This window comes from Amphiura filiformis, chromosome 6 (assembly GCF_039555335.1).
Source record: "Amphiura filiformis chromosome 6, Afil_fr2py, whole genome shotgun sequence".
Classification (NCBI taxonomy): domain Eukaryota; kingdom Metazoa; phylum Echinodermata; class Ophiuroidea; order Amphilepidida; family Amphiuridae; genus Amphiura; species Amphiura filiformis.
This window is the reverse complement of record NC_092633.1, coordinates 75,695,308-75,721,885: the sequence shown is the minus strand read 5'-3', so window position 1 is coordinate 75,721,885 and position 26,578 is coordinate 75,695,308. Positions and strand designations below refer to the sequence as shown.

The 26,578-nt window shown below is 37.3% G+C and overlaps 1 protein-coding gene across 1 annotated transcript; it reads left to right on the top strand.

The window, feature by feature from the left end:
- The first annotated feature begins 6,497 nt into the window (after window positions 1-6,497).
- Window positions 6,498-21,899, top strand: LOC140156048 (TLC domain-containing protein 5-like). Its single transcript, XM_072179160.1, has 3 exons — window positions 6,498-6,589; window positions 19,613-19,845; window positions 20,611-21,899. Exons 2-3 carry the CDS (start codon window positions 19,638-19,640, stop codon window positions 21,225-21,227), a joined length of 825 nt encoding a protein of 274 aa, XP_072035261.1. The 5' UTR covers window positions 6,498-6,589; window positions 19,613-19,637; the 3' UTR covers window positions 21,228-21,899.
- The last annotated feature ends 4,679 nt before the right edge of the window (window positions 21,900-26,578 follow it).

Sequence of the window (26,578 nt, the reverse complement as noted above, 5' to 3'; positions counted from 1 at the left end):
CATATATAACGATTCGTGATACCCAATTGTGGCACATTTGAGGTCGTTTATGAGGCAGAGAATTTTATTTCAATTTTATATACGCCAAAATATTGTTTTAATTGAGCAAGAATAAGGATAGAAAAAACGTTGAAAATTCTATGTATAAATAACATTAGACCCGGCAAAAGATTACTGTTTCGTTTTTATGGTAATCTAATCTTTTATTTCCTGAAGAAACATTTGGGGTCTAAAATGGATTTTTATGTAATTGATAAAAACATCGAACGTGTATACAAGAAAAATGGTAGGTTCCTCTATAGTATTTTACTGACCATGGAAATGTACTGACAACGTGCGAGCACATGTCAAAATCGATATAATGTATTGTCCATATAGACGCGCATTTATCATGTTGTCCAAAATATGGTACGTTTTCTGCTTTTGCTTGTCACGTGGTAGGCATATATTGAAGTTGCGATTATATCTTCAAATACGTTTCATAAAAGATTCCATCAAGACAAGTGGCCGAGTGGTCTAAGGCGCTAGGCTCATAGAGCATATGCATCTCCAAAGCGGCGTGGTGCGCCGTGAGTTCGAACCCGCCTCTGCCAAACTTTAAAAGAAGTAAAATTAAAATTTAACTTTTTTAAATTTCATATTGGGGAAATGTGACTGGGAGAATTTATGTATGGCGTGGAGTGGTGTGCTCTAGGACCTGGTCACTCCATAATGCTACAGGGAGCACAGTACTTTGACAATGGAGTGAAAGACTATTATTATTGATTAGGCGCGGATTTTAAAAGTACAGCTCCTATGCGTGTATAGCAAAAATTGGAATAGAATGTTTGGAATCATGTAACTAAAGTACTAAATGCATTTTGCAAAATGCGCTCTGACCAATTTATAAAGCATTTCATTAGCCTTTATTTGACATATTGTTTGACATATTTGGAATTATGGTAAATCATTAAATAAAATATTTAATAATTAATCAATTATGTCAATTAATTAAAAATTTAATGCAAATATGCATATTTTCTCTGACAGAATTGTAGGATTTGACAAGAGCCATCTTTCTTGTAAGTTTGATTCTTATAACATACCGGTATCGTATTGCGTCCCGTTATAGTTGCAGAAAAAAATACGCGTGCAGGACACACATACGCACACACCCCCACACACCCAGAGGATCGTACCGTTTTACAATCGTATAACATTCATTGGCGCTAGTAGTAGTAAATTTTCTTTGCTTTACCTCACTTGTTCTGCTCAAAATTACAAGGGGACATATCTGACAGTAAAAGCTTACATTTTATGGAAATTATGTTTAACTATTTGCTTAAGGATACGATACATGATTTACCGACAAGTGACTCATTTCGGAATGCGATCATGAATTTTGAAGAAGAAAAAAAGTTTCCACAGGCTTCGTTGGGATTCGAACCAGCGATTCGAAACTTCCTTCGATTACGCGTCTAGCGCTTTACCGTTCGGCCACGGTGGCAGTTGAGTGGAGGAGTGTAATGATAAATGATAAATCTCATAATGCCATCTTTAGCCTTTTGTTTACTAAAAAAAGACGCGTTTTGTAAAGATAGATTACCCGTTTTATGCATAAAGAGCACGAACGTTTGGGAAAGGTTTCAAACAAATAATAAAGACACTGATGTGATGATGAAATTGCGTAAGTCGGGGAATACATGCGTCGCAAAGTTTAGTTGTTTTTTTTAATTTACGACTTCATGACATTATCACTCGAAATCAACAAAAGATATTTCAACAGTATATGGCATCATTCTTTCACTAGAATGTTTTATACATGTATGTGAAATAGCTTCAACAATGGTTCGCTGCATAATGGTAAAAACAGCCTTGACCTAAAAAAGGGCGAGAGGTACCATATTTACGGATTCAGGCTAAATTTAAAATTGATATAAAACGTTTGTTTTTTGATCGATTACAAAAATTAATTTTTGTCATATAAAGAAATTGTGTCTGGCGTGAATTACACTACAGTTTTTATTCTTAGGGCTCTTTGACTTCTTCAAATGATTTTTTTAATGATAGAGTGAATCCCCTGGCCCTCTATAATTACGCACAAAAGATCGAGTCCCCTTACAAGCTCTTAAACAGCACAAAACAGATAAAGCAGACAAATTTACTATACATAGGCCTATACATGTATGGTATCTGTATGTCAGGGACTGTTTAAGAATATAACATTAGATTTATGATATTTACTTCGAGGACTGTTATTTATCAAAAATGTCAAATATCAAATCTTACTATAATTCACCGGATCTCTGTCTGTCTGTCTGTGTTTGTCCGCAGCTTTTCTCGGAGACTAGGGGTCGCACGTTCCTCAAACTTGGTGGGTGGGTGCAGCTTGATATGAGAAAGAACCAGTTTATATTTTTTAAGGTCAAAGGTCAACGACCGGGTCAAGTCCAATTGAATTCTAATTTCAAATTGCTCCTATGGAACTCAAACTTGGTGGGTGTGCTGACCTTGGACTAATAAATAAAAGTTTCCACGGTGACCTTTTCGTCAGACCTACGGTTAAGAGGTCATAGGTCAAAAAAGGTAGAAATTTCAAATTGCCTCTATGGAGCTCAAACGTGGTGGGTGGGTGGATCTTGGACTAACAAACAAAAGTTTCCACGGTGACCTTTTGTCACACCTACGGTTAGGAGGTCATAGGTCAAAATAGGTAGACATTGCAAATTACCTCTATGGAGCTTTGGCCAAGAAAGCTCAGGTTTGCGTTTGTTAGGTCATCCGTGGTCACAGGTCAGGTCAAATTTCAAATTGAGGGCGAAATTACAAAAAGCTGCAATTGAGCTCAGCTGTGAGGAAAGTGATCCCATACAAAGGACACACCATGATTTTGAGATCTGCAAAAGCCAATAACCATGATGGCCAAAAACCGCGAAATACGGGTAACCGCCTAGTTTTAATAATTTGTCATAAAATTTGTATTATATCGTGAATTTCAAACAATGAAATTTATTTGATATCAGAAAGACATTCTTCGTATTCAGAATGCAATTCGATATGTCTGATGTGCTCTCATGTCCCACAAAAAATACTATCGAAACGCTCAAAACAGGTCCCTTAATTTGGTTAATTTTCTTTTCTTATTTTCTTTATTTTTTTCTTTATTTTTCTTTGATTTATATTGCCAGGGTAAGGAGAGGAGGGAACTAAAGGCCCATTCAGTGATTTTTTGATTTTTTTTCATCCCGACGATCGTAAAAATCATAAAAATTCAGATTTTTGGATACTAGACTGCGGAACTCAGTCTTCAATGATAGTCAGTAATTTTTATATTTTGGACATTATTATGACTATCATTTGAGGACTGAGTTCTTATGATCCGATGAGCAGTTTCAGACAATTGCTTGGGATTATTGGGGCAGAGGTTATCATTTGAATTCTTTCATGACCACTGAAGCATAGTCAAACCTGTCAAGGACACTCGGCGTGAATTGAAAGACCATGTCACTCGCCACAAAAGAATGTCAAAGGTCATAAAACACCACTTTTGTGTCTTCTGCTATCTAAAGGCCTATGGCTGATTTTGTACCTTTCGTCATTGTCATAGATGTGCTAACATAGCTTGCTAGTGCAGTGGTTCAGCCGAAAGCCGCGCCGTGTGTCTAAGACAAAAAATAATGCATTTACGTGAGTCTGTAATTTATATACCGGTACTGACAGTATATAAATTAGCTACATGTATTTGAATGGGGCTTCAACTTCGTCAATACTGTCGTTTTCCTGTTTTGTTTTTTTGCTATTTGTTTTTCATTAAAAAAATTTATAAACGTAACAATTTGATTTTTTTTTCACTTTCGCTGGGATCACTGAATGGGACTTTATAGCGCGGATTATTCAAAACTTGTTTTTACCTACTGCTATAGTATTAATCCGATTATTACATAACTTTGCCAGCGTATTCAAGACATAGGTTATGTAGGGATTAACTGTACATGGGTATACGCAGAAGAAGTGATGTAGTTAATCGGATTAACTACCATAGCAATAGATGAATACAATTTTGACTATACCGCTCTGCACTACAACGTTCACGCGGTACTGATGCATTGAACCATATATGCCAAAGAAAGGCTAATCACTCGCACCTGTAAGATAAGTATCTTTGAAAAGAGCGGTATTGTATTCAATCTATGTTTGCTGACATACACAGGTGATAGTGCAATCTGCTTGTAGTGCAGGGCGGTCTATTCAAAAATTGTATTCATCTATTGCTATGGCAGTTAATCCGATTATGACGTCACTTCTACGGCGTATAGAGGCCCTGCATGCTTTTATCGATTGGCTTCAAACAAAGGATTTGACCCGGTGTCCTTCACCGTAATCACGGCGCAGTAGCCTACAGTCCATTCAGTCAAATGTTGTCAGTGTGCGAGACGAACGATGTATAAATCTGGAGGTCACATCATCACTTATCATGCTTATTGTAAAAAGTTTGTCCAATGCATATACTGTGTGTATTGTTCCCGGGTATTGTCAATTCAGTCAAGCAAACAGGTATTATATTTTGAAAAGGCCGCTATAGTATATTCACAGGGGTGTCTTGAATGGCCAATCATATGGGGCATAATCAAATTGCAGTGACTGCTTCCTTTGTTACCACATGTCAGTCATCTTGTGATTATTGGACCATGTAAACCTGCAAAAACGAGCCAAAGTGCAGGCCCTATGAACTACCGGTACCCTTTTTACGCGTTTTCATTATCGCGGATGGTGTACAGGCCGATGGGAGTGACCCCCCCCCGGGGGGAAAGAGCCTAGAAAGTGCCTGAATGCGTGAGACTCACGCCCAATGTGTTGAATGAAAATTTACCCTTTTTACCAGTTACCTACAAGTCTACTCCAGAAGGTTTTTTTTTTATCAATTATGCTTCAGTTGCAGTTTATATTTAACAGTTTCGCTATATGACATACAATTTGCAGTTTTCTTATTTACTTTGAGAAGCCTTCTGAGACAATTTCGATAAAATATCTCAATTTGGTATTTTCCATACCCCAAATTTCGCTTCCCTGGCCCTTACCCTGAATACCACACAGTCAATAATTGCAAGTATACTATCAATCATCATGGGTAAGTGAAATCTGATTGACTTGGTCAATAATGTAATTGAACAACCCGAGATAATTATAATCATCACACACAAGTTCATCTACAATGGAATATTAGTTATCTTCTGATCTTCCCACGAGAAAATTACAACTTTTTGTTTTGCTTGGGTTAACACTAAAACAGCAAGATTCCATGTTTGACAATTAAGGGAGCGGTCATTATCTACACCATGGGGATTGGAGGATTTGCATATTTTTCTCCACTTTTTTTTACATTCCCCCTTAATGGCATCGGAGAAAATTTCAGCCCCCCCCCCCCCCACCAATCCGGTATATTAATATACCGATATTAATGTCCTCTCTCCCCTCCACTAAGGGGCTGTGCAATAATTATGAGCCCTGGGGGAGGGTAAAATTGGGGGGGCACTTGACGAGCCAAAGGGGGGGAAGCAATTTTGGCAAGCCGAGAGGGGGCCAAGCGATTTTTACACGCATTCATGGGGCGCCTTTTTAATAAAACGCTCTAAAAAGGCTTAGGAAAACAGTACGGAAACGCTTATGCAAGTTCCTGCTCGCTGCGCTCGCAACATAGGCCTACATACATCTAGACCTAAGGTTTGCAATTTGGGATCCCAAAAATTTGGCATGTTCAAGGGGGGCCCAGGGCAAAGAATTTTTGGTGGGCCGAGAGGCGGGGCAAGCGATTTTTGCAGGCCGAGGGGGGGGTAAGCAATTTTTGGCGAGCCGTTCAAATTTTACCCCCGGAGGGGGGGCTCATAATTATTGCACAGCCCCAAGTTCATTTCAGAGACCTACCGACGTCGCGACATGCTTTCGGTTGACATTTGTAGTGGTTCTCACATTATCTAGTCAAATTTTTTACAGCACTAAAAATATCATAGATTTACTTTCTATTAAAAGTCCCATTCAGCAGCCACGGTACCGGGGTATGAAAATGTTTCCCCTACGTGTATAGCTAATTAAAATCATGAAAGGGGCCTTTAGTGGAAAAAACATTCTTGTGCCACTCTTCAGTTATTCATGTCCCCCTCCCCTGTCTTAACAGACTGATTTTTTCGTGTTCCCCTGAAATCCTCTATTCCCCTGGCGTCAATTATGACCCCTCCCTAAACTGTAAAGGAATTGAGTGCATATGAAACGAACGAATTGCCCAACCCTAATCTATCAATTAATGTTAAAGCTTGTTTGCATTCATTTCAAGCCAAAGAGGTTATATCCTAAAATAAAACAGGAGATTTGATTATGATACACATATTATTTCTTCAAAATTACATAATTATGATCTATGTAGACAGGGAGGATCATTTTGAGACTTAAAGCTGAATACCAGACTAGCTTAATCGTCTGTATGTGACCTCAACGAGATGTAAACAAGTGTATTGCTTAACTATGGCAATTTATAAACAAAACTGATAGGAGAGGGTGTGATCGTATTGGGATTCTCATGATTCTATGCGGAATATTTGCACTCGATTTGAGGCTTGTAAGTATCTGTTAATAATTTGTGTCTTTAAGTGCTTCGAGAGGAGTGAGGTTCTTATTGCTTTTTGCGAGAACGTGTACTTTATCATGAAATTGTCAACGCATGAACAAAACGAAACTAAGCTTATTTTGATTTTTATATTATAATCTGGATCTGATCATCTGGATCTATCCCAATAAAAGTATACATTTTTTTAAAGCTCTTGAGCCAAGGAACTCAAATATGATGTTCTTTTCAGCATAGGGTATAATATGTAAAAAATATATCCCACTGAAGAGAGAACATTTTTTCAATTTCTAAAACCAAACTTCCGAATTCCAATTGAATGAACGCAGCTTTCAACAGCTGTACTCGACTCGATACCATTACAACCGTGATCGTATATCATGTATATCGCGTATTTCAAACTACAACGCGAAGCACGACCTTGGATACAATGCTAACCAATCACAAGTGCGTTGGCATGGTTGGATTCACTACGGTACCGCGTTACTCACGCAGAGTCGCACACGCTGGCGTACATCGCGCAGTAGGGTGCATCTATAGCCCCATAGTTTGCATTATTTTTGTCCATAGCCTTAACATGTTCCACTTGTCCTAAAACTAATCCCTACAAAATTTTATTTAATTCGAGTTTGTCTTATGGGGCCACCACAGACTTGAAGTCCGAAAATGGGCTTGTCCATTGAAACGTGTAGTAAAGTGAACTTTGCACTCTAAAAACACCCTATATAATGCATGTAAGGCCAAGTAAAAAATAAAACATGTTTCACGTCCGGATTTTTGAAAAAAAGGAGGAGGAGGGGGCTTTTTATTTTCTATTTTTTATCGCAAAATTGGTGTAAATACCCATACTTTGGAGCTGTTTTAGCGTAAACAATAATGCCTGTAAAAAGAAGGAGGCCCTTTTTTATTTGTTGTTCTGAGAGTTACACCCCCTCCAATGATCACAAACCTTCCTAAAATGTTTCTTGTATCTTAACAAGGCTATAGAAAGCATTCCAACTTCCTAGACATATTTTTTGAAAAGTTATAAATGAATTTCAAAAAATAAAAATATATTTGAGGAAACCTCAAAAAAGGAAGCGGGAGGGGACGCGAAACATGTTTATTTTTTTATTTTGCCTAATGTATAAATGGAAAGAAGAGGGCCATATGAAACATTACTTTAACACTCTGCTGTGGGATTTGTTTCTTGGATATTCAGATGAGGGTCAAAGGTCAACAGAGTTCAATGTCAGCAAAGGTCAAAGGTCAGCCAAATAAGGTCAAAGGTCAACAAACATATAAATGACATTCAGAGCAGAGAGATGGTTATCTTGAGTTTGTCGAGCTGTGCATCCTCTTAGGAAGCGATGATGCAGCAATGTCAAATAAATCCAAGCAACCTGGAGATCTCCACAAAGCCAGGTGGATGGCAAAGCTATTTTACTCAGTAAAGATCTGTTTGCTAGAAGCCCAGATTTCACAGCTGCCACAAGGTACCATAACAGCCACCCATCAAGTGCCGAAAGTGAGAGAATTTGTTATCTTCGCCACTCTGATCTAAAGTTTATGGTGGTTGACCTGCACTTCAGCTGCTGATGCCCCATATGGCATGACCTCAATCTGTTTCACAAGTTGCTCATGTATGACTATGAGGCTGTGAATCCAGTCATTTCTTCAAGTGCAATTAAAGCTTTGAAGCGTCACTTATGGTACTTGACAGGAGAGATGATGCCCCTTGCACTGTTTAGTGATAGAGTGCCCACAGATGAGCGATGTGCACTCGCTGATAAACTCCTTGCAGTTAAACCTGCAATAGACATCTTAGCACCTAAGATTAGAAGCGGATTGGATTAGCCTTTGGAAAGCCTGAGTGTCCAACCAACATCATCGCTGCAACATCTCTTGGAGACTTGGTCAATGAGGACTCTTGGTTCACTATCCACATCCTGCAAATAAACACTTTCTCACTGAAGATGTTAATACATGGCAAATTCTCCAGCATATCAAGAATCCTTTGCCAACATTGGAGCCATCAATGTTATCAACGGCTGTGCAGAACGCGGTTTAAAGCTTAGCGCGGACTTCTTGGATGCAGCAAGAACGGAAAAGCACTCCCAAAATACACTACAAGTTGTTGAACTAAGCCGCAAGAACGAACCAAATCTCCGAAAGCGCAAATCTAACACTGATGATTAAAACCAGACTCCTCAAGAAGCACTGAACTTCTTAATGAATGTAATAGTGAGTGCTGAAAATAGCATTTTAGGATTGTAAAACTCTTTTACATAAGGCAGCTATTACTTGATACAGCAATCAAGACTGCAAACATAGCTGCCATTTACAAACAAAATATGCAAATGTTTTGGAAATGGTCTAAAATCTTTAAATTGATGCACTTAGCAGTATTGAGAATATGGCAGCTATAATTAGCCACACAAAGTATATGAAGCAAAATAGCTGCCTTATGAAATTGTGATATAGCTTATCATAAATGTTCTGATGGCGGTGGCCCCATAGGACGAGGTCCGATTTCAATGAAATTTTGTGTGAGGTATTTATTTTAATAGTGGAACACATTTATACTATGGACAAAAATCAGGGTTAACATTTTAAAAATAGGGGGGCTATAGATGCACCCTATCGCGCAGTGTACGCAAAAAATCATCACGCTATTGAAAGCTGCGTTCATTTAATTGGAATTCTTACTATAATATCATTTTTGGATTCCCTGTTTAATTTCCTGGAAATGGAAATGTATACTTTTCTTATACTTACGGGTTTAGTTAACAAACAATTATATAAAAGCGTGCATTTTCAAAGAGGAAAAAAATTGGAAATTTTGAGTACCGAAAAATCTACCAACTCAAAACACATGGCCATACTAGTTCCCTAAACTGTAAACTCAGCATCCTCAGGTCTGTATATGTCAATATGTTTATGATAAAGACTGAAGTCTTGCTGGCAAGACTAGATCTGGATCTAGATATTTATGTCGGTAGAACCCGGGGGTGCCAGTTGAACCGTCAATGAAGTCATCACCGACCAAAATTTCGCGGTAAAAGGGTATCTTTTTAAGCATAGGCTACGTCCAGCGGGGCCTTGAAAAGGGTCTCAATTTTGGTGTTTTCTGGAAAAAGGGTACCTTTTTACAATAGATATGTCGGCGTTTTGGGTTCATGAAAATCAAAGTCCAGCATTTGACGTCAGCCGCTGTTTTCGCTCCTGATTGTAAACAACTTCTTACTTCCGGGTCTGTAAGTGTAATATATTAGTCTTATACCCGGGCTTGTACCATGATTAAAAATCGGTGATGTTTGTGCATGCTGCGAAGCGGGCTGCGTGAGAGACGGGCGTAGAGACTACGAATTTTGTACAAGGTACAGATACTGTGTAATCGGAATGGATTACGACATACGCTTGACTGCTGAAACAGATATGACAGGAACCATGCCTTGTGTGTACTTTAGTCATTGAAAACTGTGATCATCCCAAGGGATCATACACCACAAATGACCAAGATGGATTATACATCATGCAAAAGTATTGTGAATTTAATATGGTTCATGTATTTATTGCCAAGAATAGGAAATAAAACTTTTCCACTACAAATAACCTGTTGGTGTATGATCTTCCCAGGATGTACTTGTACTAATTGGATACCAATGAAATGATTGCAGCTTGTTTGTTGTGTATGACCACAATTTTGTGTTAAGGATGATATTCCAGGCTATTTCATATTATAACAGAAATTGTATGTAAAGGGATTGGAAATACACTAGGTAAATATTGCTTTCTACCTTCGCCAGTGAAAAGGGTCATTGGGACATGTAAGGTCAGTGATATGGGTACCTTTGTTTGCACCATGGCTGTGGTCAGTGATTTGGGTATCCTTTTTTTCATAGCAGGTCAGTGGTAAGGTTACCTTTCAGCCCTTGGGCATGTCAGTGTTTTGGGTGAAAAATAAAAGTGTCTGGTCAGTGATGACAACATGCAATGGTATATGAGTGGCACCCCCGGGCGGTAGAACACCTCCTATAAAAGGCAACATCACCAACTTCTTGCTGCTAAGTGGATGGACGCGGCTACAAGATTCATTTATCTGGAGCTGAATCATGGAATCGCAATTGGTGCCTCAACAACTTTTTCTGGTCAACTATTCCATCAGGTATGATTGCTGACTCAGAAGGTGTCCTGTACCATCTGGTTTTGTATTTCTCTTTGTGCCCTCTCGTTGCCCTAGTCTGGTGCTTGATGTGGTATGATGAATCTATATCTACCAGGCCATTCTTGATTGTAGAAAATGATGTTACGTTGGATTTGACGCCTAGTCTGCAAGGACTTCCATTCCAGTTCTGTGAGAATTCTAGTCATTGTACCCTCTTCCCTGACTGTATATCTGGTTCCATACAGCAATACGCAGTATTGCTGTCTGGTAAGCAGGTACAATTGAGACGTCGTGAATTGAGACGGCGTCGGAGCCGGTCAAACACAGAGGACTAGCCTACATCCCGTATCCTACTATCACTCAAACAAGCAAATCTCTTCACGAATTCACTCACCTTGTGATCCTACATCATCAGTTGAAACAAACATATAAGTTTCCAAAAACAAGTTTATCATTCCTCAAAACTACAAGTAACTTCATTAATAAAAAATGAAATCATACTAATACCCGTTATTGAAAATTTTGTTCGATTTATGTGAACCAAAAGAACGCACGAGTCGAGTTCAGTTTACCAAAATGGTAGCTCCTGCTTCCTGGTCACCTCAGATATGACGTCAGTATCAAGCTGCTTATTAAACGGTGGATCGGATTGGTTGAAATCAACGCCAGAGATATGCATATATTCATGTATGAAAACAGCGATGCGGATATAGTATCCTCACCGGAACTGAGAATTGCGACATTTTCAATGTTTGTACCGGGGAATTTCAGACACGGAGATTCCGCGGAGATTTCGCCAAATTCGTCCAAAGGTAACCAAAGGGTTGGGGATCGCATTTTTAACTATCACTAAATGTTTCGGAATTGAGGTCGGCTAAAAAGTAGACAGTTTCGGGGACTGTAATTGGTGTAGATGTCACATTTTGAACAGTGAGCGATAAGTCACCAATTTGATGCTCAGCACAAGTGACTATCTTTACTCAGGGTACCCTGACTGTACTCCCTCTTGCAAAATGTAGCAGCTTGCTTTTGCACTCTTTCTAGTCTGTTGGAGTTTGTTTGAATCTTTGTGTCCCATGCAGATGCGGCGTATTCTAACAATGGCAGCACGAGCGTTGAATAAGCAGTTGTTTGAAGGAGGCACACAGGATCACTAATTATCCATTATTATTCACCTCATAACTCGAAAACTATTTATGTAAAGTATATAAAAGTATACATTTTTTGAACGGAAATGAGCTCATCAATCCATTTAAAATGTCAGTTTTGGGTCAAAAAGTACAATTTTCGAGAAAATCCCAAAAAACGGGTTTTTTTTACCAAAAATGTTTGGTCCGCCATAAAAAAATTATTTGAAAATCAAAAACTGTAAAACATGAATTTTATTAATTTAGACAAATAAATCTAGAAAGTATTTTTTTATTTTTTCGAAATTTTGCTTAGTTTTTAAAATATGGTCATTTTCACAGTAAAGGGTGTAACTTTTGATTTTTAGGGTCAAAATTTCAAACCACTTAAATATGTTTCTGTTTACTGTAATCATGCATAGAAGCAACTTAAATTCCAGTAAAATAGTGTTTCAAGGCTTAAACCTTTTGATTTCTGATAAAAAATTTGACATTTCCATAACATTTTGGTTAAAATCTAAGAAACAATTTATTTTACATAAGCTCAGAAAATTATGACATGAAAGCTGGAATACATGTGAAATCCCATTCCAAAGTAAGTCAACAGATATAAGTTAAATTTTATACCATGTTTTGCTATGTTTGTAATTGCAATTTTGAAAAATTTTAACATCAAGGGTCATTTGCAATGGAAATTTCCCAACCTTAAACATATTTTTTAAGTTTTAATTGGGTTCCTAAAATAATTTAAATGTCTAACTTCATGTACAAATACTACTTGATGAAAGGAACCTCCCAGCCAAGTTTCACAGAAATTGGAGTTATTTTTTAGAATTGGCAATTCAAGCGATTTGTGTTTCGGAGGCTTCAGTTAACAACACAGGTGATCATAAAAGTAAAATATTTGGCTAACTACTAGAAGTTGACATGAAAAAATAGGTAAAAAATATCACAATTACCAATTTTCATGCTTTGCTTCTAAGTATTGAATTTCAGTTGTGACAAAATTAAATTATCACAGCAAGTCATTTTTTTTTGTTTCGAGGCTTCATGTTAACAATGGTTAAACATTGCAGAAGTGGTTTTTTTTTAAACAACACTGTTGGGATCATCTAAGCTTTTTTTTTTTTTTTTTTATTGAATCAATTATTCTATTCGTCAGATATTGTAGATTTATAACATGGTAATTTTTTCACCCATTTGTTAAGTATGGTGTTATTTGCATGTGAAGCCTCCGAAACAGGCTTTCTTGGATATCAGTATATTTTTCAAGCATTAACCTGTTAACCATAATATCAATTTTTTTTTAAATTTATGACATTCTGCACATATCATGCAACAATTACAATGCAGATATCAATATGGAACATATCAATTTAGATATGCATAGATGATAATTAAGCTTACTGTTGTTTCGGAGGCTTCATTTGTTTCGGAGGCTTCAATTGTTAACGGAAAGTTTGTATTGGGTCCCATTTTCAAACGGTGATATATATCTCCATGATTTAAAAACAAGTGACTTGAGGATCTACTTTGCTACATTTTGATAAATAGATTGGATGAGCTCTCTTATTTATATTTGCCCAAGCTTGCTGAACAGTTTGTTTCGAGGCTTCAAAAAGTTAACGGAAAATCGGCTCTTTGAAGTCAAGATTTTATAAAAATTTTAAAAGCTTGCAAATCAACTAATTTTTGTTACCCATTTCAAGTTAAGATATCAACTGTTATGAATCAAGAAGAAGTGAAGAAATAACCAAGAATTATGAACCAAAGCTATAGGCCCCTACCCATTAAGTTTGTTAACAATTGTTAACGGAAAATGAAGCCTCCGAAACGACAAATATCGAAGTCCGGTTCTCAAAAATACAAGGCTGTTCACAATTAAATCTAATGTGGCAGTGTTTACTGAACATATGACCGTACTTTCAGGATAAGAAAAATTATCCATGAACTAACTGAAGAAAACACAGGGTTTTACAAAAATGTTACTATTTTTACAGTTTTTCAAAATGGCAATATTAGGTACATTTAAGCCTGCTAAAACTGAACGCAGTAACTCCCGAAGATGATTATGCTACCCAAGGTAGCTGCTAACTAGATGACTTATGTGGCCAAAAATCATGGAATTCTGTGGCTTTATTAGAAAACTACGGATCAAAATGTTAAAAATCCAAAGTTACACCCTTTACCGTGAAAATGACCATATACAAAAATGTAGGCAAAAAATCAGTAAAAACGTATGACCCGTGTTCAAATTTTTGAATCATGGGTGATAAAAAAAAAGTTCTAGGCCCTAATTTAAAAAATGAAAAAACACTATCTAGATTTTGGCCATATCTAAACGTTTGACTTAAAAACTTACCTCAGTGATGCTTCATTTAGACGCTATGGCGGACCAAAAATGGTTAAAAGTGGTCAAAAGTGAACTTGCCGAAAATCGCGATTTAGAAAAATACAGCGGATTTTAGGTCCATTTTTGAAGATTATTCCATAAATATATAATCCGGTGACTTGTGACGTTTGGTCAAGTTAGAAAATGAGAAGGGGCGTCCAACTGCAGCAGATTGGCATTTTTTTGGTGATTTAGAAGGTAAAATATACAATTTTACTAAATTATCCGTGCACATTCGGCAGATATTTATCCACATGGTGTAATCATTTTATTTACTGCAGTCTTGTTTCCATGGTGCAGCAGAGCTTCCGGCAAGGCCGCTGGGCGCCAGCAAGGCGTCAGCGTCAGCGTTTGAGGAGCGACAGGGCACGCGGACAGACAGACAGGTTACGCGAATAAGTTGCACAGTGCATGGTAGTGTTGCCGCGAATGAAACCATGATTCAGGCCTCCAGAAAATTTTCTGTTGTCTGGGAACTTAATGACAATTGCTGAAAATTTTCTGTGAAATAACTGAAATAGGCCTATGTGCACGTAGCGGACATCATGAGCGCGAAGCGCGAAATCCTAACGGCCGGGGTCCAGGGCCCGCTTAAGGGCCCTGGAAGCTCTCAGGGTTTAGATACTCTCTCGTGCAATCTGAGCCTTATTTTGGAACAGTTTTCTATAAAAATTTACATCCTTTTCTGTGACCTCTGTGACCTTTCTGGGAACGCCGTTCCCGCGTTCCCGCGGTTTTTGGAGGCCTGCCATGATTATTTAAGCACAATTTTGTCCTGTTTCGTACAAAAAAAGATCATGCTCTGTATTAAAATTTGCGGACATCAGAACATTAAAAGTAGCATAGAATAACTGACAAGCAATTATTTTAGCAGATAATCAGGAAGTTTTATGAAATGAAGAATAAATTGAGACATATTATAATTGTGATTTCTGTTTTGTCCTAATTTTCTTAATTTTGCTTTAAAAATGCAATGTTTTTTAATTTATCGCTTTTGGTTATTTTCTTTCCTTTTTTTTTTTTTTTGGTGTTGACAAATATTGCATTTTATGTTCATTGTCCTTTTCTGAACCGCAAACATGATGTTGTTACTACTCGTTGCTTTTTCTTTTTAGTTAGTGCTTGAGAGGCACCACAACGGCCCGTCCGCGCCAATGAGATTTTAACGCCCGTTATAGCTAGGCCTACACCACAGGAATCCCAAGTAAAATTTGAAAAGATTCTGATGTGTCGCATTACTCAATATTCCGTTTTTGTTATTGTAATTGTTTGTAGTTATCATATTTTATTTTTAACTTTTTACGGAATGTCAAACACATACAAAGGTCATAGGCCTATTAGGCCTAAAGCTACAATAAAGTTGTAAAATATTTTGTACCGCATAAAAAGTGAATAAAATACAACAACAAAAATTTTAAAAAAAGTGTGTCTGTTGTTGTTTTCAATCAAATAAACGTGTAAAAATTGGGGTAAAAGTTGTAATATGTCTTGAATAAACTTCTTGTAAAACGGACAAAAAGGAGGCCTATATATTATGTTAAGCGGGCAAAACACGGAGAGGTCACAAGAAAACTGAAAAACACGGAAATTGACATAGCCTAACAAAACCGAATTTCAAAAGTAGAAAACGGAACACTTGTGGCTTTAAATTAGATTGTGGTTTATGCAGCGGCAGTAGGCCTACCGTATAGGCATCATGCTGTAAAGAGCGTTTTAAAACACTGCATGAAAACATTCACGAAAAAATGCTTTAAAGCAGTTTACCTTTTAAAGTATGCAGAAAACATTATAAGCGTGAAAGTTGAAAACCAGGCAAACATTGCAAATAAAAAGGCATTCGCCAAAACATTACATAAAAAGTGTTGTAAAACCAAAAGCTTTTATCGCAATCATAATCAATCAGGAGAGAGAACGTTTGAAAACAAATCTTAAATCCGTGTTTTAATAACACTTTGAAACATTATTCAGGGCGCGGTAGTAACTGCTTGCCTATTTTTATGGTCTTCAAAATTAAGACGAGACTGAACGACCGAGAGGCCCCAGAACCAAGGCTGGGACTGCATAAATATAAGCTAATATAATAGGCCTATATATTCTTGTCCAACTACACCAACTTGGTAAATCAAATAATAACAATGAAATGAATGATGAATGAATGAATGAATGAATGAATGAATGAATGAATGAATGAATGAATGAAATAAAACAAATTTTTAAACATAAAACAATAAGCCTAATGATGTACGGGCTAAGTCTAGCCTACTAGCAAAATATTTAGGGCCTATGTTTTCTATCGTATCTACCAGATTGCGTCATCATTACAGGGCTTCTTACGGGTAACTACTTCTTACAGATAAATTTCATCTTTTCAAGTTCAGAATGAAACTTGAAAAACAAAATAAAAACAAACAAAAGATTCACTGAATTATGTTCATATAAAAAACCTATAATTTATACCACTATATCAGCACTTTTTTTGGCGAAATTTATCGAGTAGGCCTACTGATTCTAGGATGGGGACGGTGGTGGTCTGTCGGCCCGCAGTTTACATAATGCAATGGTGCAAGCTTTACCTACCTTGGAAGAGATCAATACGATAAAATACGGTAGTTATCGCGATTGGCGACTCCAGCGCCTCAATCAGCAATCACCTCGCCCATCCAGTTTATCATGTAATGCGTGTCTTTGCTAGCTGTACGCCGCAGTACAGCGTTTCGAGAACGCGATATATTATGGGAAAACAATGATTTATTTGCTTTTGCATTTTGACGAATTTTTAATGAAAAAGGGTCTTTAAAATAGCTTTTCTTATGGTTCAAATTTTAAGATTTCTTTAAAATCTATTAATGACAAGATAAAATACGGTTTGAAGATGACATTAATGATGAAAACTCAATTTTGGCCATGTAACACTTCAGTGATCCTGTGTGCATCCTTAACTTCCTCTGTACACCCCCATAGGTTGCGCCTCACTAGCCCCAAGACACGTTGCGCTTTCATGCAGGTTTCCAAGATGTGATTTCCCCAGGTCAAAGTGTTGGTTGCGATAACCTGATCATTGACATGATGGTCAAGATTGATCACAGGACTACCTCCTGCATCTAAACTACATAGGTTATCAGGAAAGGTACTCAGATTAGAGTCATTAAACACATTAGAGTCATTGTCAATGCTGCAAAGTGTGTCAAATATGGCGCTTTCTGTGTCTGTCGTGCCTTTTCTCTGATTAGTAGGTTCTTTGGAATGTCCTTTGCGGCCGCCACCGCGGCAAACTGCGTCAAAGTGGCCCCGAACACTGCATTTTCCACACACATGGCCAAATGCAGGGCATGACTGCTCACGGTCCTTGTGACGTGTGCCATGTGACTCTTTACGACCACAATAGTTGCAAATGTGTCTTTGATGAGTGTTATCTGCCTTCTTCATTGAGCGGTAGCTACTTGTGGCAGCAGTGGAGGCTATGTTACCTTGTAGGCGGGTGGCGGATCGTTTCCCGCTCTCTTTTGCCTCTATGTAGCTGACAGTTTCTTCTAAAGTCATGTTCTGTTTCTGCTCCCCAAGGAGCTCCAGTTGAATTTCCTCGTTGCTGATGCCACGAGAGATGGCGTCCTGTAGTACATGCTCACTATAGTCAACGTTCTGGTTTCAATTTGGGCAGGGCACCATGAAATCGCACACCCCTGCCTGGCCCCCAAGACGGGCGGCAATGTCCCGTATCGGCTCATCTCTGTCTTGTCGCATGTCATGTAGCTGGACACGTGAAACCATGATATTTTCTTGACGAACAGCGAGTGTTTTCATGGCTTTCAAGACATCCTCTTCAGGTTTCCTAGTGAGTGTGATGCCCCCATTTGTGCGTGTTAAATCCTTGCGGAGGGGGTCATCGCAGCATTCAAGGAGCTGGATTACAATGTTTGCACCAGTTATTTTGGTTGCAGTTTTGTAGTCATTCCATCTGGAGAGGAAATATGTCCATTCCTCTGATGTGCCCCCGAGAGACACTGTAGGGCGTTTAACCTTTTCAGTTTTTGCACCACCTGGTTGGGGTGGCGTGTCGTGTTGTTTGCCATGAAGATTGAGTAGCGCAATAGTGAGTTCAGGTGTGGCGTCATCTGGTGTGACGTAGTCACACGAAGTAATCGGGCATGCTATGCCTGGCATTTTGATACTGAAGGCGTTGAGGGTCTTGACTTGAGCAAGCTGGAATATGTCTTGGTCATTAATAACTACTACTAGTATTTGTTGTCTTGTCCTGTCTTGTCTTGTTCTTTATTGTGGACTTTAACAATGACCAAGATCTGGAATGATATAATGGTATAATGATATATAACTAACTGTAACATACTATACAATAACATACAATCCTCTAGGTAACACCAAGGTATGGATGTGTAGAATTACACTCTCAGTTACTGTAGCTCTGTTGTGGGGGGTTTCTCATCCCAATGGTCATGGTAACACATTTCTTTGGGTTGAAAGACATTAACCAGGTATTCTACCACTCTTCCAGTGTATGAAGATCTTCTTGAAGGATGGAGGATTTATTCCCATTCTTAACCGGAGCATACAGCAGACAATCATCTGCAAACAATCGAACTTCCGCAGACAGCTTCGCTGGCAGATCGTTTATGTAGAATAAGAAGCCTATTGGCCCAAACACTGTACCCTGGGGTACTCCAAACATCACCTTGGCTGGATCAGATGCCACTCCATCAATGATGACCCGCTGTGTTCTTCCTGTCAAGAAGTCTTTCACCCAGTCAGCTGTCAAGAAGTCTTTCACCCAGTCAGTTATGTTTTCCGTGACCGTGTCATGCAATAGGTTTAAAAGGCGAATTCAAATGCAAATTTGGGTGTCTTTTTAAATTTTGCAACAATTAAATATGTGACGTGTCATGTCAAAAGGAGACACTTTTGGGCAGGATCGTAAATGGAGAAATAGCCACAAATCTGCCCGGGTGTGATTTTTTCACAATTTGGGTTTGTTGTGAATTTGTGATGTTATTAATGTTCAAAATAATGTCTGATAGTTTAAGACTGGAATATAACTGGCATCTTGTATTTTTTGAGACATAATTTGTACATTGTTGGTAAAAATCCATAATTTGAGGTAATTCCTACTCTCAACATTGTCAATAATATTTTTAAAGGCCGATATCTCAATTTGCAATTTTCTAATACCATAACTTACGCACTCAATATCTTCGCTTAGGAATGCCCCATTTAATTGGGGAAAACGGCGTTGTGGAGCAAAATTTCTCTATATTAAAGATATGGAAAAACCTCAAAATTGATAACCTGCCTTTTGACATGACACGTCACATATGCATTTTTTTCTTTTCTTTTTTTAGGGGACCATATTCCACACTTGTCGCCATGGAGTTGACAACAACCATGATCACTGCAGCAGTAACATCCATGCTATTCTTTTGGTTCACCCTGTATAATGTAATGAGCATTGCTTGGCCTCAGAAGAGCCCTGAATGGAATTGCCGTATGGTGACATTTGTGCACGCCACAGCCATTGTTATTATGTCATACGTCTTTGGGTTCCATTATAATCCATGGCCATTTACTCACCCAGGTAAGATAACCATTCCCCACCCCAATCTTGAGGTTTGCTACACGCCACTTACTCCCGGGAAGTATGATTTCCAATATTACAGCAAACAATTGCCAATTTTCAAAAAGAAAAAAGACAATATTTTGATACTAAAGGCCATCTGAAGATACTAATTACAGTAATATAAGTTAGCTAGTTGGGTACAATTGCTGGACTGAATACAACTTGCTAGACTTGAAGTTGAATCCAGTTTTGTTTACAGAGTTTAGAGCTAGGGTTTATGGTTGAGGTAGGGCAGTCTTGAAATGAGACTAGTAGAGTTGTACCCGATTTAGTAATCACTTCGCTAGTTTATGTATATTGTGAATTGTCACTCAGGGCCCCTTGGAGATCAGCACCAGTTATGGAAGGGGCTACCCTGGTTAAAGAAAGATTAAATAAATAAATAGGAAGTTTGCTAAATCAGATGTTCAGTTTCAAGTGTCAAAGAGTTCCACTTTATATTTATAGAATTATCATCGAAATTGAACAAGTTAAATGGAACACAGGGTGCAGTACTTCCAAACTGGCAGAAGTAATCCCTATCAACATAATTCTTGACAGAAAACAGATGATTTTACTTAACTTTAGAGCAAAGTGCTATGCTTTCTGTTGTCAGAGCAAATCAGTAAAATTATTTTACTCCTTTTCAACTCAATGAAATTGACATATTTGACATTGTGTTCTTTTTAGGTGCATTGTACATTGTAATCTCATTGAATTAAACATTGTGTTCTTCTCTTACAGGTGGTAAATCAACACTGTATGAAACGCTAACCATCGTTATATGTCTAGGATACTTCCTTTTTGACTTTGGCTGGTGCGTGTGGTATTTTAATAGTGAAAGTGCTACCATGCTGGCCCATCACGTTCTCTCCATTGGAATGCTCCTAATGGCACTAGGTTTTGGTGTGTCAGGAACTGAAGTCGGTGCTACCATCTTCGGCAGCGAGATGAGCAACCCAATGCTGCAGTTGAGGTATTTTATGAAAGAAAGTGGATGGAAAGACTCATACCTCTACGAAGTCAACGATTTGGTTTTTATGCTGACATTTTTTGTGTGCCGTGCTTGCATCGGATCATATTTTCTGTACTGTGAGTTGACTCATCCAAGACCGCGATTGGGGTTTAAGATCGGTGCTATTGGGTTGTATCTTGTCAGCTGGGTGTTTCTAGTTAATATATTTCAATTTGCCGTACATAAGTATAGGAAAATGTTCCTTGCATGGAGGAAGAAGAGACATTTGAAGATGGCGGCTCTTATGAATGGCAATAAAATCATTGGAGGATTAGCTGTGGACAATCAGACATGCTGCACTAATGGACATAGTACACCAACAGAGGAAATGTTACGCCAAGATTGATATGCAGTGCCTGCAAAGAGATTTTAAGATTATAAAAAAATTATATTCTTTTTCAAAACATGTACATGTAGTAAAAAAAAAAGGAAATTAATCATGACCTTTAAAAATAGTGCTCAAAAATATTGAAATCCATGTTTGAAATAGTAGGGCTAGAATTTGTGGCAAATCCACAAATCGATTCTTGTAAAGATTGTAAAAAGATTTGTGTGAATCTTAACTCTCATTTTGAAGTAAGATCCTCAGTATGGTTTAAGTTACGGTGTACACTAGAGCTCACTTGGTTGGTATGCACAAAATAAGTTAGACCAGGTCTAACATTTGACATTATATTTGGGCTAACTTGTTTCCTGCATGGACCCAAGGCTATGGCTCCTTACCTGTTAGGTTCAGTTTTGGTTTTGTTCCATTTTTTTTTCTTTGAATAAATAAAATAAATACAAATTTCATGAGAATGAGTTTGGTTAGTTGGCTTGGCAGGTTTGTTGAAACAATGAGATTTTCTGATGCAGATATTAATTTTATGAAAAGCAATTCTGATGCAGTTATTAATTTCATAAAAATAAGTGCTAATACCAACCCCTAGGTGGTATTTCATCAATTAATAATCAAATTAATCAGCAAAATTAGAAAATCTTAATGTTCTTACAAACCAGGCTAAACTAATCCGGCTCTCCCAATCATGCCTGGAAAAAGTGTGGAACTTGGGAACCATGTTCCCAGGAAATTTTGCTATTTGGAGGGAAATTTTTGTCTTCTAAACAAAGAAATACATAAGAAATAATGGGAACATTTTCAATACTGGAGGGAAATTTTGCAAACTTTGGAGGGAAATTTTGATGATGTTCCCGGGAAGAATTGCATTTTTTCCAGCCGTGCTGAGTCCCAATTTATGCATAATATGGTTTAGTCTGATACAGGAATATGTAAAAAGTGCAGTTGAAACTGGCTGGTAGTGAAATGAGTTGCACACCGTGAGGTGTTAATGATTCTCATTTCGGTAATTTATTTATTTTGTACATTGTTGGTAAAAATCCATAAAAAAGGTAGTTAAGATTGTGGAGATTTGTGTGCTCAGTTGTTCTCCATTTGTTCTTTCCCAACTAAAAATTTGTAAAATGATGATTAGTACACAAAACAACTGGGTGACAAGTTTTACATATATGTACCAATTCGAAACAACATGTTTTTTGTTAGTAGTTGGCAAGTTTACAGAAACTACTTTTGTGCAGTTTTGAATGCAACAGTACTAAAACATTGTATAAAAATTAAAAAATTTAGCTCTCATCGGACATGGCAGTGGCGTAGCGTCATAGGGCAATCGATCTGAAAATTTAGAAAATCCCATAAGAAAAATTGGGCCCCAATCAGTCGGATGGTCAGTGCCCCCCCCCCCCCAACAGATGACCGACGCCACGCACCGGGGACCTGGGATGTAAACTTAACCCAGTAAACACTAAATGTTTTAGTCAGAAAAGGTTGCTTTTAAATGTTTTGGTAAAACATTTAATTTGCAAAAACTATTTTACAATAACATTTTAAAAACATTTTGAGAACATTTGTTAAATGGTTTTCTTTTATACAAAGAAAGAATTTGGAATTTTTTTTTTATTAATTTCATGACCTTTCTACGGTATAACTTGACATTTCAATGTTTTTTAAAACATTTTGATCAAAACAAAACAAAATGCACATTTTCACTGTAACGTTAACAAGAGCAATACCTGTTTCATTGGAAAGAATGTTTTGAGGATGAAAATAATGAAACTTGAAAGACAGTATACTATACATGTACACTATTGACCCCCGGTATTGACCCCTTGCATGGTCATCTCAAAATGAGGTTTTACCCGCAAAGTGTGTGTTGTGTGTATGTACGCGTGCTTTAATTATTGCGAATGCTTGGCAAAGGCCTTCTGGCGTGTTGCTAGAAAAGCAAGAAAAACTAGAGCGGTTCTCGGCTTTCGCGGTTCTCGGCATTCGCGGTTCTCGGTAGTGTGGGTTGGTCCGTATGTGGCGTTTCTGTTCAGAACCTTGTGTGACCCTTCCCCCAGAAAAAATCATCCGCCACCACTGGTTATAACAAGGGCCTTGTAAATGCAACTGGTGAGACAGAGCCTCGAATAGCGTTTGTGTTTTCAGTCTGATTTCAGTTCCCTAACACAGGTACAAAGTTTACGCATTATCATTAGGCCTACCAAGTATTGTATGTCCTATAATCTCTTATGTATGACATGGATCTTTACCATGATTGTGCAAGCCAAAAAAATATCATTTCAATACCCCAAACATGCGTTAAAAAAAGACCATGTTTTACACATGCAACCTCAAGTTTAGACATATAATTTAATTTTCCCTAAACCCTCATGCACAGGAAAAATCCTGCCGCCGCCGTTGGTTATGACAAGGGCCTTTTAGGGTGCACACCAGTAAATAACCCCCACTGACTTTCTGTACAGACAGGGGCCGGAAAACAACTCAGTTCTTCAAAACTTCCCCTGTCTGCAAGCAGAAGGTCAGATGACGACATCCATTGTAAAAATTAATATATGGATTTCAGGATTTTTTTTCCAGAAATATTGTAAAAAGTTCAACCTATAACCCATACAGCTAATGCCACCTCACAAACAGCTTGGTGTTTCTGAAATGTAACACATTTTGAAAGTCGTCATAAAAAGTCGGATCCTGCTAAATTTACACAGACAATCTAATTTACAGGCCTAAATGATGATTAAATATGAATCAGGGCCTAATAGTTGCCTTTTAAGCCTTTTCTAATGTATTACATTAAGTCATATTGCACATTTCCTCGTTTCAAATACTGTTTTTTTCCTTCCAGGGTGTAGCTAGACTTCTCCATTACTCCACTTGCCAATTGTGCTTCTGGCTATTGCATTTAAGCTTGAAACTTATTTGTGCACAATTGATAGATTTTCACATCTAATCTTTTCAGTCACCGTCGCCCTCTGTTTGTTAGCTTCCCAAGTGGACTACTGACTTTGGATTGGGATAACTTTTTAACACGGGATTCTATGGAGAGTTAGGCCAATTTCTGGCCTAACTAAAATTGGTCATGATGTAATGCATCTTTAAATGAATCTGGCTTGTGATTGGTCCCCAGATATCGTTATTGATTGAACAAATTCATCAGGATCGGTAGAGTAAACTAGTAAACCAGAGTTCGTAGTATCTGATCCAAGAAAATGCACTTACTGTATGCGTTTCAACAACCACTGTTGTCTTTGTCAACACTTGATGAGGAGTGACTGCAATCTACTGACAACCAACGCTAGAGGGATATGTAAAATCAGGCGGTTTTTGGCGATTTTAGCCATTAAGCCCCCCACCGCATAAATCTGAAAGCCCTCTGAGCCCCCCTCCTGGAGCGCTATTGCAAAATCAATGGAAGAAACTATACTACCTTGTTTCTTAATAAAATGTAACGGGTACATCAGGCAACTATGAGAGCCAAAAAGGCCTCAAATTGAGCAAAGAAAGACATTAATTTTCACGTGCATTTCAACCAAGGCGCTTCATTAGTGGTGTTACGCCCTTAATGTCATATTATCATGACCGTTTTATTTTGTTTTATGTTAAGGGCTGGGGTATGAACGTTTGGACAGTATTTATTGTGGGACATTAGAGCACATCAGACATATCGAATTGCATTCTGAATACTAAGAATGTCCTGATATCAAATAATTTTGATTTTTGAAATTACGCAATGTAATACACATTTTATGACAAATCATTAAAATTGATATTTTTGATATATAACAGTCCTCGAAGTAAATTTTATAAATTTAATGATACATTCTTTAAGTATATGTAGCTGGGAGGAAAGGCCGACGATCAATTGAAAATTTTGACCTTTTCGTATTGAAGATATGGATTTCCCCAAAAGGTCTTTTTTGGGAAATAAAATCCATATCTTCAATATGAAAGGTCAAAATTTTCAATTGATCTTCGTCTTTTCCTCCCAGCTACATACACTTTAAGAATATGTCATTAGATTTATAAAATTTACTTCGAGGACTGTTATATATCAAAAATTATTTGATATGAGAAAGACATTCTTCAGTATTCAGAATGCAATTCGATATGTCTGATGTGCTCTCATTTCCCACAAAAATACTGTCGAAACGCTTATTCATTCAGATCCCTTAAGTATATGTCATATTACATGTTTCACATTTATGCGATTTTAAATAATTCTTTATCATGTTTATAGGACATGCTCTGTTATATTTTTATATCCTCTTTTCATTCTTGAAAAGATAGATCATGCTTTTATTTCACCCATTGGGTATTTCTTTATTAATTTGTGTTTATATGGCGATTTCAAGTGGGATAATAACTCCTGGATGACGTAAGCATAATGTTGATAGATTTAAATATCATTATAAATAGGCACTTAATAATAATGATATTGAAATAAATTGATAAATAGATAAATTAATAGATAAATAAATAAAAGAAACTTAACTCTTAACAAGCGCTCCGAACTCATCTCCAATTGCAGGCACAGAAATAAGCACAAACTGGAACAATTCAGCATCACCTAGCAACTTTTCACCTGACAACACCTCCAGCACAGAACTGATTTGTTGTAATCAATAATTGATTTTATGTATTCTCTTGATCAATAATGTTTTTTGTTGTAAAATGAACTTGTTTTATCAGTCTGATGATTGTTGCCATCCTATATGGGCGTGTGCAGCATGAAACTGCCAGTTACTACTAAAAACATGTAACATTTAACTGTTATTTTCTGTACAACTACTAGAACGCTATTCAATAAAGAATTGAGCACTTTCTCCTGACAGTTTTTCACTTACGCTAAATAAATAAAAGATATATAAGCCTAGATAAATAATAAATAAATGATAAACTAGGAGTAAATTGCAAACATTAAATATCTTAGAGCAAATGAGCATTTAATAAGTTTTTGCGACAAATATTTTGCCCCTTCTTGTACGTTTTATCATTATTTTATCTTTTACTAATTTTTTTTTTGACATGCTCGCTTATTTATTTTTTATGTGTTCCTCTTATCATTTGTGAAGTATTTCTTTATTTTTGTTTTAGTACAAGTGATCACTGAGTATGTTTAACTGTGGAAATATCGGTAGATAAGGTGTTTTTATTTCACCCTTGAGTATTATTTATAAGTGTATCAACATACATTTCACATGTCATGATTTTTCATTGTTTTATTTTAAAGCAATTCTTTATTGGGGTGCATGCTCTCATATATTAGGTTTTTTTTTTTTCATGTTCCTCTTGTCATTCTTGATAGATGGCTGTTTATTTATGTCGCGTGTTAAGTATTTTTTTAATTTTTGGTCGAAGTG

Coding starts and splice junctions, on each gene's coding strand:
- LOC140156048 (XM_072179160.1), top strand. CDS start 19,638: ATGGAGTTGACAACAACCATGATCACTGCAGCAGTAACATCCATGCTA. Junction 19,846..20,610: donor ATGGCCATTTACTCACCCAG/GTAAGATAACCA, acceptor CTTCTCTTACAG/GTGGTAAATCAACACTGTAT.